Below are 13,364 nucleotides of genomic sequence, written 5' to 3'. Positions count from 1 at the left end.
GATCAAATCGCATGTTTTAATATATACTGTCTGGATTGTCTCAAAGCTGCAGGACTCGTTATGCGCCAACATTTTGACGGATGATGAATAGAAAAAAATAAGTATGACAAATTATAATATATGCCTTCTTTACTAACAGTACAGTAAGCACATAATTATAATATAGAATATTATAACACTTACAAGGGTCAATTTCCTGTTTAATGAATATTTGTACATTAGTATTTTATTGCTACTTTTACTCAAGGGTCTAAAATACATCCTCCACCTCACGATGACTTCGTGACTTCATGTTGATATGATTTTCTTCTGTTAAATCAATGTAAGGAATGTTTTTGAGAAGTGATGACATCTGAAGTGGAAAAATTCAGCCCCACCCTGTGAGTGCTGCCTATAAAGAGTGAGGAGCTGAGCACCTGTTGAAACCAGCATCAGACTCCTGCTACATCAGGTAAACTCAACTGATCTCCTTCTCCCTCTTTCTATTCTTACATCACTGATTTCACTCTGAATATATTCCTCAGTGGCTAAACTCTGCTCAGATTGTCCTGTATTTTACAGATTTGAAGTTAAACTGGAGAAGACCATCGTCATGACTCCTGTTTTCCTCGTACTCCTCTTCTTCTCATTGACCGCCATTCCTCCAGTGAGTTTGACTCTTTCCACACTGGGATTATGATGTTTTTTGAGATAATGGAGCACGTAATGCTTTAGTTTTTAGGAAAAAAAATCTTAAATGTCAGATTTTCATTAGACAGCGACAGAATGTTGCTGAGCAACAGCTGCAAAATTGACAGTAGAAAACAAGATTTAAAATTGTGCAATGTTGTGCCTTTGTGTTGCAGGGTGCGACTGATGATGGAGGTCAAAGAAGTGAGTGGAATAATGGGGAAGTTTTCAGATATCAAGATCCAAAATGTGGATAATTCACATGTTACAGTGCTGCTCCTTGTTTCTGATTTCCTCTGTTTTCTCTGCCTCCAGACGCATCTATGGATGTTTCTGAAGTCATTGCAAGAGCCAATGAGGGCATAAGTAAGGCACAAGTTTTATATGATCCAACTCTTATTAATAAAATAGAAATATATGATGGCAAAAATACAATAAAACTTATTGAAATAATTAATTGATTAGTCGATTTATCAAGGAAAAGATTTGCTGGTTTCAGCTTGTCAATTTGAGGATTTGGGACTTTCTTCCTAATATGTCTTTGTAAGTTGAAAATGTTTTGCTGTTTGCCAGACAAAAGAAGTAATTTACTTCACAAGGACCTTTTTCACAATTTTCTCACATTTTAAAGACTAAATGGCTAATCAAATGATCATTATAATGGACCGATTAATCAATAATGAAAAAAAATGTTTGCTTTTTGGTTTTCAAATAAGTAAAACTCTACATTCCTGGCTTTAATATTCATATAAAGTGTCTGTTTGTTTTCCTGCAGGAACGCACCTGACCCACGGCGACATTGTGCCAAATCTAAACAGGAACGCTGACCCCTGCACAGCCAGAGGCTGCAAGTGGCCTAAACGTGGAAGATATGTCATCGTTCCCGTCAGTATCTCCTCCGCATACAGTAAGTAGCTGTTTGACCCCAAAAAACAGTCATCTAGTCAACATCAGCTTTGTTTGGTTCCACTAAGAACTTCAAAGTTTCCATTATAGAAGCAAAGAGATTATTATGCAAAAATAAAAACCTTTCAGTGGAACAAAGAAGTATTGTTTTAAACAACGATGGAAAATGACTAAGTACATTTACTGAAGTACTGTACTAATTATGAGTTTCTTGAAGTACTTGAGTAATTCTATATCATGTTACAACTTCTACTGCACTACATTTATTTGAGATTAAGATTTGACAAAATAAATAAATAAAAAAAAAACATCTTGTAAAATACTCAACATTTAGCAAATGTTAATCCATTGCTCCATCTCTTTTTGACTTGTGACTCCTTACAAAAGTAGTGTCCCCTCATCAGGTTTTACATATTTGAGTTACCAGTTTCATCAAAGGGAATTTACCTTTTAAACTCATAAGATCGCTTCATTAGAATAAATATTGAATGGCCAAAGATTATTACATCACCAAAACCGTAGTTTTTTCTTCTTTCCTCTCCCATTAATCATTTCTTGACCCTCAGATTTATTTGCTGACCATAATGGAGTATAATCACAATGTTGTATTCGTATTTTCACTTAAGTAAGGATCCACCACTGGTCTTAGCATATATACTGTATGTTGTTTATAGTCAGAAATGGAGACTGAAATGTTATTTAGCAAATTTTGGTTCTTACTTGTGGTGTCATTTAAAACCTGGAAACCAGTTGAACTTTGTTGACTTCAGTTCAGCATGCTTTCTTTAGTATTTACATCCACTAAAAGGTAAGATGTGTAACTGTAAAAAGTTCAAACTAATATCAAACTAAAACTGTGATAAATCAATATTCAATAGTGATAATAGTGAGGAGGCGTGAAATGAAGATGATGATAACACTGTTCAAACTGAGGAGGGAAAGATTCATAATTTATAATCTGTGTTTAATACCTGAGGTGAAAGGAGAAATTTTAAAGTGAAGGAGAATGATTTGAGAAGCTGTAGGTGTAAGTTACTGTACTATGTTTGACGGAGGGTGTAGAACACTAACCAGCAGCCTGCGCTTTGTCTCTGCAGCCACAAGTGAGCGCAACATCATCATTAGAGCCCTGGTGACCTTCCATCAATCCACCTGCATTCGCTTCGTGTGGAGGCGCTGGTGGCACCGGAATTATCTCTACTTCTTCTCTGGATCTGGGTAAGAACACGAACACACACACACACACACACACACACACACACACACACACACACAACACACACACACACACACACACACACACGCACACACACACACAGCCGTTGTAGCATGAAAAGACAGGACCGACACATTCACACACTTGTTTTGATCTATGCTGGTTCATGTTTCATTCTGGCAGCAGTGAAATAAGCTCTCAGGGGCGCTACTTAAATAAAAGTACCAGTACAACAATGTGAAAACTATTACAATTTAAGTGAAGTAAATAAGTATTAAAGTACAACAAGTACAAAGTAACATAAAATTGATATACTCTTTATATAAGCACAGTACTTTGTACCACTGTATAAGACACAAAACGCTGTCAAATCTTTACTACAGCAGGGTCAGAGCAGAAACAGGTTTTGATGTTTGCAGCAGTGATTTGCAAGTTTTGTAAAGATCAGACAAATGATGCATTCCTGCTGATGGTGGTTAGAGAGAGAGGGAGAGGAAGATGACATGCATCCATTTATCCAATGACTCCTTCAACATTTGTCAAACAACACAGACACGACAGACCAGGAAAGTGTCAACAATACCCGTTTTCCCTTTACTGTGATTTGACTTTGTTTGTGTGTATTTGTGTGTGTGTGTGTGTGTGTGTGTCAGGTGCTGGTCATACCTGGGCCGTCAGAGAAGAGGACAGCGCATCTCCCTGAGGAGAAACGGTTGTTTGCACACAGACACGGTGCAGCACGAGGCCCTCCACGCTCTCGGTTTCCACCACGAGCAAGTCCGCTCCGACAGGGACCAATACGTCAACATCCTCTTCCAGAACATTCGTTCAGGTCAGCTTGGCCACAAAAACTTTTTTATGGGCAAATTACAGCAAAAACAGAGTTACAAGAATACATGTTACGTAGGCACAGCGGTGCTTTGAGATAAATGCTATGCTAGCATGCTAACATGCTTATGTCTGGTGACAATGCTAATAAGCTGAGGCTACGCAGTTGCAATGTTTACCATGGTCCCCATTTGGTTTGTGTGTTAGCTAGTTGCTAATTAGCGCTAAACACAAAGTACAGCTGAGGCTGATGGGAAATCCATTTGTATTGCATGTAGCCTATTTGGTCAAGGGCTGTAATGATTAGTTGATTAATCGATTGGTAAAGAAAAAAAAAATCATATATATATATAATTTCTCACTATTATCCGATATCTTATAGACGAAATGATGAATCAATAAATTGTAAAACAATGAATGAAGCAATATTGTTTTATATTATTAAGCAATGGTTTGTTTTGATGATTGTTGTGAGGTTTGAACCCATGATGGAAAAGTAGGCTGACTGCTAACTGAAGGACAAAACAGGTGAAGAGATAAAAGCCATGCTGAAATATTTCAAATGTTCTCTCCATCCCTGAAGGAGTGGAATCAAACTTCCGGAAGGTGCAGACTAACAACTTGGGAACTCCCTACGACTTCCAGTCCGTCATGCATTACAGCAAGTGAGTGTCAGAGCATGCATCTGTGTTTACGACTGCTTACAGTATTTATAAACCAAATTTATACAATATTAAATTACCTGAGTGAGACATATATTTTGAAAGGGTTATTATATTTTTTTACATTCATAAGAGGAAGGTGGTTCTTAAAGCAATAATAAAAATGTGTCATGCATACAAGACTAGCTATGTAGCAAAATCCTCAATTGATTATGTTGTTCTACTGTAAGTCTTTATATTACATTAAGAAGAAAAACTAACAAAGTCAACAGTACAAATTCAGGTGAAACTTAAAGAGTCAGGATTAACTGGAAGAAAGGTTTAATTAAGTGTTACTGTTCCTGTGTGTAAGTCAATGTACCAACAATGTTGTGTTTGTTTCCTCCTCAAGATTCGCCTTCTCCAAAAATGGGCAGCCAACCATCGTCGCCAAGAGCGATCCCAACCTGAACTTCGGACAAGCTACATCCATGAGCGCTAACGACATTGCCCGTGTCAACAGGCTTTACCAATGCTGTGAGTGAAAGCTTAACACTTTCTCTACCAAGTCATACTGGTGAAATATATAAGGACACGACAAACAGAAAAAATCGGAGATTGTAATCTATCTAAATCTATCTAAAACTTTTCTTTTTTTTTCCAACCAGAACATCATTGATTGAAGAACCGGTCAGCCTCCAGATATATTACAACTCTAGGCAAGTCATGATTACACCAAAGGCCCAGATCTGTTGTACTGCAAAAATATGGCTTAAAAGAAATGGGAAGAACTTTGGCTTTTAATTTCAGACTGCAGAGACACCTACTGGAGAGTGGTGGTATTACATCTCTGTCTGCTGAGGTCAAACCAAATACAAACTTTACTTTACCTTTTTGTTAACCATCTGTGATTTTATTGAAATCTTTTATTGGTTTTGAAAAACCAAGGGGATGATTTGGTGATGGTTTTGGCCATGAGACAATGATTTAGTTTGATGATTTTTGATGACAGATGCAGCCCTGAAATAAAAATAACCAACTGAGAAATACAGAGAGTTTGAACAAGTTAAACGACTTGCTGTGATGGATCATTCTGCATTGTGAAAGCTGTTTTTCACATATTGAGTAGTGACTTGATTAAATCCTAACTGTGTGCAGCACCAGCAGGAAGAGCTGATAGGATCCAATAGCAACAGGTTTTTGAAATAATTAATAACATAATAAAGACAGCATGGGCCAAATGTCTTTTCTTTTTTGTGTGATTTTTCTATTTGGGTTTTTTTTTAATTTTGTTATTTGTTTGAATACTGGACATTTAGCAATTTATGATTTATAATCAGTTACTTTGTTTTAATTTCTACAGTTAACTGAGATATTTCTCCAATAAAATCATCAAAAGTAAATGTGTGATTCTTTACTTCCACCAAAAGGAGGCAGCACCTCACCGTCATCTACAGAACAGTTTGGATTATGGGTTCCCCTCGGCTTGTCAGTGCAAGTATTTCACATCAGTTTACTATTTGTTTAAATGGATATACAGCTCCATGACTGTTCACAGACTCGGAAAACAGTCAGCCAGAGCCTCTCTTCTGATTGACTGTTTCCTGAGTGATCGAATAAAAATATAGCAGATTTCAGGTAAACCATCAGAGAAACCAAATCCTGTAAGGTTGGATGGTGGATACAGATAGGACATGCCGGGGGCGTGGCTGAGAGGCAGTGACCGTACAGTTGTGACATCACAAAGTTACAGAAGTCCTGACGGTTCGTTTTAAGGCTCAGTTTCTGAACAGAGGCTGTGTGCATTTCTCTGGAGACTTAGCGCTTTGATACTTTCACAGAGCCCAGATCTGCTTTATATTAAAAAATGACATGGAAATCTCATTATATGTATGGGACAACAGTGGACCTTTAACTATAGAGTACCAGTACTACAACTCAAAAACACACCATTACAAATTGGATTCCTACATTCAAATGTAAAACTCCAGAAGTATTACCACCAATGAATATTTAAATTAAAATGATTAATTCTACAGAAGAAATGTCTTGTGAATTATTTATCATTATATATTTCATTATTAAATTCATACTGATGCATCAACGTATAAGTAAAGCTGTTTTTAATAATTTTATTCTATAGTTGATAGCTTTATATAAACACAGTGTAATAAAAAGAAAGATATTTCCCTCTGAAATGTTTTGCAGTTAAAAAGCAGCATGAAATGAAAATACTCAAGTGCAATTTTCAACTGTTTGTCGGTCACATGTTTACAAAAATATCTCCTGCTTGTTCAGTCATTTTCAGGTGAGGCATCACACAGACTCTCTCTGTCTCACCTGCACGTTACAGACAGGAGGGTGACTCACTGGTGTTAAGAATAGCAGCCAAGAACAGGCACCGTCAGCTTGTCGGCGTATGTCTCGATTAGTGTGATCGTTTTTTGTTTTTCTTTCACTATAGATGCAATGATGTGCTCTGTGATATTGTGGTTTAGCTGTGGATTTGTGTCTTTTTTTCTTAAATCCTCCACAACAGGTATACTGACTACTGTCTTATTCTATTAGGTTTCAAGGGCAGGTTCATATTTTTTCAGTGGTGCTCACATAAGCACTGACCCAAGGTTTGTTTAATATAATCATTCCTTCTGTTCACATTGTATAGCTTAAAGAAATCACAACCGGGGTATTTACGGACGTATATTATGTTGTAGAATAAAACGTGAAAATGTCTTGCTTGTGTTAAGCATAGACCTTATTTCAGGCATCTAACCGAAAACCCATCAAAAAACCTATAGACTTCACAACAAGGGAACCAAAATGCTAAAATGCTAAGCCATGCCACAAAAAAGATTCTTGCGTATAATATCTGAAAAGAGCATTTTACGGATAAAGTGTGTTGAAACGTTTCACTGGTTCTGTATATGAAAAATAAAATCAAGGTGCTATCAAAACATACCCTCCTCTGTACTACAGAGACCCGGAGAGACTGCTCATATACACAAGAGGCAGAACTCAAGGACATCGCTCATAAAGACGGGGAACAGACACGAGTTGAAAGGTCTGGAATAAGGCACCGAAGACCAAGTCCTGAAAAGGGAGAACACAGCTGGTACATTCACATACATTCATAGCTGTTGGACAACAAACATAGAGAAGCAATCTATTTCAGGTTTCACACCATTCCTGTCAGCTGAAAGATTTATTGACTCAAAACTGGATTTTTCTGTCAGCATGAGAACACTGTTGGTTACTTAGAAAGCAGACTATCAACTCATCATCCACCTGGTAGCAGACATCAAGTGCATGGACAGTTCACATAGACATAGAAGTTCTCTATCTTTCCCCATTTGCTGCTCTCTCTCTCTCTCTCTCTCTTTGCCTCTCTGCTGTTTATTGTGACTCATCGCTCAGTAGAGCTGGGACTCGTTTCCCGGCTCAGCGCCCTCTCATCATTTCCCTGGCAAATACTAAAATTAGGCGAAATTTTAGCACCAGCAGAAAGCTTTATTTTGAGAGGCGTCCCTCTCATCTAACGTGCTGCAGGCTCTCACACACTCACATATGGGTACAAATGTGAACAAACACCAGTAATCCCTACAGTGTCTGACTGTGTGTGTGTGTGAGACAGAAACAGAGATTTGTACAGCTTTTACTTGCCTGGTGAATATGACACGACCGTTCAGCTCATGTGATCGGTTTTTCTAGGGCGTGTTTCCTCATAAGCAACATGAATAACTGAGTGATTATTCAACATGTCAGCGCTGTTTTACAAGTAGAACAGATTCTGTTAATGGCACAAAAAACACTAACGAAATCAATTTTCAAAAAAGTTGATTATGTTGTGAATGAGTCAGTTTGAAGCGTGCATCTGTCATTTTGAAAAACTGACTTTAGCTGGTGATGTTCTACATTTATTCTTAAATTAATGTAATTTTATGGCCACAATTAACAAGCGAGTCACTGTAAGTCATACCACAATAATACCGTGACGATAAAACCACAGGAGGTTTCTGCGTACTGTGAACTGAATCACAGTATTTAGAATGAATCAAGTAATTATATATAAATTATACAAATGCAACACTTCGGTTTTTACTCCCATTTTTTATGAGATGGAATAAAAGACTTTTTCTAGGCACACAAAAGATATACACACACACACACACACACAAAGCACCTCGAGTCCAGGTGAATGTTTGCACCAAATTTGAAGAAGTTCTGTCGAGGCGATACAGAGACGACGTGTCCACGAGAATGGCAACGTACACACAACCCGAAAGCAATGTCGCTGGTGCGGTGCACGCTGGTGATGCATAACAAAACTGCACATTTTAAAGTGGCTTTTTATTGTGACCAGCCCGAGGTGCATCTGTGCAGTAATCATGCTGTGTAATCAGCATCTTGATACGTCACACCCGTCAGGTGGATGGATTATCTTGGAAAAGGGGAAAAGTCTTTTGTGTGGTTAAGACGTAGATCTTTAATTTCAACTCATGAAAGATGGAAGCAAAAGTGTTGCATTTATATTTTTGTTCAGTGTACATTATCTTTAAAATTACTGTAAACTCAGCTACAGAACTACCGCTGTAATTATCACTGTATGTTTTCCAGAAACGATTCTGTTGGTGGTCAGTAAAACATTTATTACAAAAAGATTCAATGGAACAAAATCCAGATTCTTTTCGATGTACTACATGTTATGGCATTATAGCTTTACACACTACACAAAAGGAGGATCCAGAGCGAGAGACCATGCATGTGGAGCACGAACAGTTGAATCATCAACCCTGAATCCAGACGGTTAAATTAAAATTCTCGAGATGTGTCAGAACACAGAACACGCAGGGAAGCTTCAATGACGCTTGATTGCACACAAAATCAATCAGAAGGCACTTGTGGGTGCTAATGACATATATTCACACAAGTTGAAAATGTTTCATCTTGAGACTGGAAAAGCAGTAAATCCTCAATGTTAGGGCCCTAAAATGTGAGACAGACCTAAATCAAGAGAACTGTGGCAGGTTCTCCAAGATACTGGAACCCAAGTTCCTGAGGAACTGTGTGCAGGTGTACTGAGGAGAACTGCTGCTGTTTTAAAAAGGAAAAAGGCGGTCGCAGCAAATACTGATATTGATTTAGGTTTTTTTCTATTTGCTGCTTCTTTGTGTGAAGTTAACTGATCAATAAAAACCATTGCTGACATTATTTTTGCAGTGCCTGAAACGTTTGCACAGGACTGTGTATCTACAGCGATTCTGTACTGAGGAGTACAACTTGAACTCCTGGTCACTTCAGCACAAAATAAAAGAATATTTCATTCACATTCAACAACATACTGTATCCCATGAGACTTTGTACTCTCATGGGACTCGGCTGTACCTCCAGGAATTTCTTCTGGGGCTTCCGGGAAACAAACACACTCACAGACATAAACAAAATGATTTTTAATGAAGAGCTGGTGCATGATGGCATTTTCTTTAAAGAGCAGTGGGATGTAAATGTTGGTGTTTGAAGCGTCTGAGCTGCTCCCAGGTCAGTTCGACACTCTGTCTAATTTGTCTCCAGGTTTCAGGAGGCGGTAATGTGTCTGCTGCAGGCGAGTGGGAGGCAGAAAAAAAAGAAAACAACAAACAAAAAAAAAAAACGCCTTTCTTTCAGTGACCTTTAAGGTGGTAAATGGGTGTGGAGGTATGATTTATACAGAAATGTGTGTGTGTGTGTGTGTGTGTGTGTGTGTGTGTGTGTGTGTGTGTCAAGGATAGTCAGGAGCTAAGGAGAAACATCTGACACACACACACCCTGGTTATGTGTGGAGGAGTAAAGATGAACGGCTGGTATCTTAGCAACAGCACGTTAACAGAGCAGAGGGGAGAATGTGTTGGGGAAGGTGGATGGTATGCCAAACTACTGAGACTCTGCACACGCACACACACACACGCGCACACACACACACGCGCGCGCGCACACACGCACGCACACACACACACAAACACACACACACACACACACACACAGAAAACACATTCATTCACGTCGAGACTCAGCTCTAATTGGGTAGTTTGTTGCCGGAGCTCCTGGACAACAGAGGTTTTCTGTTTGAGCTACCTGATAGTGTCACCTGAATAACAGAGCTGTTCTGTGTTTTCTGGACTTCGACATCAATTTGAAACCTGATGCTGATATTTTTTGGTCAAAAGTTGCTAAAGAAGTAAAAAAAAAAAAAAAAAAACTTCTTGTTGTGCCTTAATATGTAGAGTATCCAGGGAAAAATCCCTCGGCTGAAACGGTTTTTAAAAGTTGGTGAATTAATAAAAAAACATGCATATTGAGACTTATAGGTTATATATACATGAGATTTCAAACAATAATATTGCAGGAAACTATTATCTATGTAAAGATTCAGTGGAGTAATGGCGACCTGAGCAGAGAACGAAGTCAAAAAACAAGTAGTTTCACATTTAAACCCAGTGTTTGTCCGACGCTGTACGGCCGACACGAGGCATCAGGGAAAGGTTAGAAGCTGCTAACCTTAGTTCAGATTGTTTCTTTGATAACTTGTTAACCAGACTTTCAGAGGTGCCCTCTCCATAACAAATGGACCAGAGGATTAAAACCGTCAGAAACAATGAATGAAGCAGTTTCATTCTAAAAATCTGAGATTTTCCGACGCCCTTCGGCAGATACATGACGTCTCCAACGGCTGGGAGCTGAGCAGCTCACATTTACTCAGCTTTTTTTCTCTGATAGCTTCAGATCCAGACGCCCGATGACTAAAATCCTTCATCTGGTTAGAATATATAGTTGAAAACGACCAAGATGTAGAAAGTTTATGAGTCTTAAAACTGGAAAAAAAAAAGTCAATTTTGAGCTTCTGGCAGGCGACTACAACACGACACATGCACATAGAGGATATGACATCATTGACTGGGCGACCAAATGTAACGGACTGTGACTTAAAATCACACATTTCTCTGAGTTTGAGATTTGAGGGATACATTTGTGATAATGTATGAACACAACTCTAAAATATATAAAACATACATACTTACATATTATTGCTTTAAAGCAATGGTTTGATATTTTCCTTTTTCTTACTGAGCGTTCGATGAGAAGATCGTAGCATGAAGACTGGAAGCAGGAGGAAACAGCGAGCTTAGATCTGTTCAAAGTCAGGAAATACACCTTCCAACGCCTCTAAAAAATGAGCTAATTAACACACTGAATCTCGTTTGTCTAATCTGTATAAAAACCTGAGTGAAAAATATGTTTGTTTTTTCTCTCCAGATTTCGATCCCTTCAGACAGAGACATGCTAAAAGTTTACCCCCGTTTCCAGCTTGGGCGCTAAGGTAAGCTAACCTGCTGCTCCCTTCAGCCTTACACTGCGCAGCCACAACATTCAAACTGCCAACTGGTTTTAATGGTGTGGCTGGTCATTGCACGCAGACAGTGAACTGTTCCAGGCTGTTTTCCTGGAGGGAACCATTTCAGCGACGGACAGCACCTACTGGTCAATATGAGTCGGATATTTCTGCACCAGTGTGTCTGTAGTCAGCAGATCACAGAGAGAAAAGAGCTCCAGCTTTTAAAAACTGACACTAACAACTTCCTCTCTTTCTGTCTCCCTCATGTTCAAAACCAATCCAAATTTTTTGGCCCATCTTGTTTTGATGCCTCTTTACCTCTCTCTCTCTCTCTCCACGGTCTGTCTCGCTTTCCCCATCTCACACCTTCACACACTCTTCTCAGAGGTGTTTCTCTCTTCCAGGGTGAAAATGGGATTGGCTTCATGAGGGACTGGAAAAGATGGATTAATGGATAGATAGATGGATGGATGGACAGCCAGGGGGAGGGAGGGGGGAGGGGGAGATGCTGGGATGGAAGAAATAAAAGAGGAGGGAGGTGGGAGCCATAAAGTGAGAGAGAGTGATGCTGTGTGTCGAGCAAGCAAAGATGTCAGGTGGGTACATGAGGGGATGGAGGAGGGTGATGGAGATGGAGGCAGGGAGACGGAGGGGAGGTCTGGTGTTTGGGATCTGACCTGATTCTGATTCTGCACCACAAATATACAGCACCTGGGAAACACAAAGACAGGAGCAGAGAGGTGAAGAGAGACGGAGGGTGACGGACAGAGCGACAGTTCATGTAAAAGATATATCAAAGTGAGGTGGGAAGGTGTGTGTGTGTGTGTGTGTGTGTGGTGGTGGGGGGGGGGGGATGGGTAGAGGAAGAATGTCCTCAGCACTGAGCAATATCCTTCTCCCACTGGGTGTCATGACAGACTCGGGGCCTCTGATCAGTGGCTTTAAAGACTCCACAGGGCCACACAGCGCTAAGCCCCGCACGATCACACTGTAATGACACGATTATTAAAACACATCATTTTTGTTCCCTTTTATCTGCCACGGTTTCCCGCCTCCAACCTCCAACCTCCACAACCTTGGCAGCCTGCGAGAACAAAGATGCTCCACTACAAAGGCAGCAGTTTTGTTTTTTTAAAAGGTAATTCATGGTTTCTCACTGAGTTTTTACTAAATAGTTTCCTCTTTTGTGCTGTATGTTAATTAATTATACAAACCTGAATCTGCAGTAAAATGTTTTCCCTCGTGGCAACTAAAGCACAATAAAACATACAACACACATTGATTTAAGCTGGGGAAATTAATAAAAGATATTTTTTTTATTTTCTTAATCTGTTTTTCATACATTTGAAGCATAATATGAAAAGTGTGTCACAAATTGTCAGTTATTTATGTGTAGAGTCACCGTTGTTGATGGTTTGTTTTTTTGTCACTGTCATAGTTGTTCTTAAGGTGTACAGTTTGTCCTGCACCGGTGGTGTGTTCTTTTTGTGTGTGTTTTAATATCTACTCTATGTGCCCTTTAAATTGCCCCTGGGGACAATTAAAGTCTCTTGAATTGAGCGGGTGACGTCAAGGTGGATGGATGTGACAATAAAACGTTTCGTCTTTGACAACGGGACGTTAGTTTCTTTTGGTTTAGGTTTAATTATGTTACCGAACCGGATCTTAACAATAACTGTGTTAGATCAGAAAACTGTATTTTGGAGTTTTATAAAGGTTTTGGAAAGCACTGTCGATG

The 13,364-nt window shown here is 39.2% G+C and overlaps 1 protein-coding gene across 2 annotated transcripts; it reads left to right on the top strand.

Moving 5' to 3' along the window:
- Positions 1 to 338: 338 nt before the first annotated feature.
- On the top strand, positions 339 to 4,947 carry LOC130175467 (hatching enzyme 1.2-like). 2 transcript variants are annotated; one of them, XM_056386100.1, is made up of 10 exons: positions 339 to 451; positions 543 to 646; positions 846 to 873; positions 985 to 1,035; positions 1,445 to 1,576; positions 2,673 to 2,793; positions 3,445 to 3,623; positions 4,203 to 4,284; positions 4,673 to 4,797; positions 4,929 to 4,947. In XM_056386100.1, coding segments are annotated over exons 2-10 (774 nt in total). In that variant the 5' UTR covers positions 339 to 451; positions 543 to 592; the 3' UTR covers positions 4,931 to 4,947. The 2 variants fall into 2 exon arrangements, with proteins under 2 accessions (XP_056242075.1, XP_056241994.1); XM_056386019.1 differs by having other exon boundaries at positions 347 to 451; positions 562 to 646.
- The last annotated feature ends 8,417 nt before the right edge of the window (positions 4,948 to 13,364 follow it).

This window comes from Seriola aureovittata, chromosome 1 (genome assembly GCF_021018895.1).
Source record: "Seriola aureovittata isolate HTS-2021-v1 ecotype China chromosome 1, ASM2101889v1, whole genome shotgun sequence".
Taxonomy (NCBI): Eukaryota; Metazoa; Chordata; class Actinopteri; order Carangiformes; family Carangidae; genus Seriola; species Seriola aureovittata.
This window is presented reverse-complemented; position numbering and strand designations above follow the sequence as displayed.

Excerpts from the sequence above, each read along its gene's own strand:
- LOC130175467 (XM_056386100.1), top strand. The coding sequence starts at position 593 with ATGACTCCTGTTTTCCTCGTACTCCTCTTCTTCTCATTGACCGCCATT. Across the intron at positions 647-845 it reads CATTGACCGCCATTCCTCCA|GGTGCGACTGATGATGGAGG; the intron begins GTGAGTTTGACT and ends TTTGTGTTGCAG. Across the intron at positions 2,794-3,444 it reads TACTTCTTCTCTGGATCTGG|GTGCTGGTCATACCTGGGCC; the intron begins GTAAGAACACGA and ends TGTGTGTGTCAG.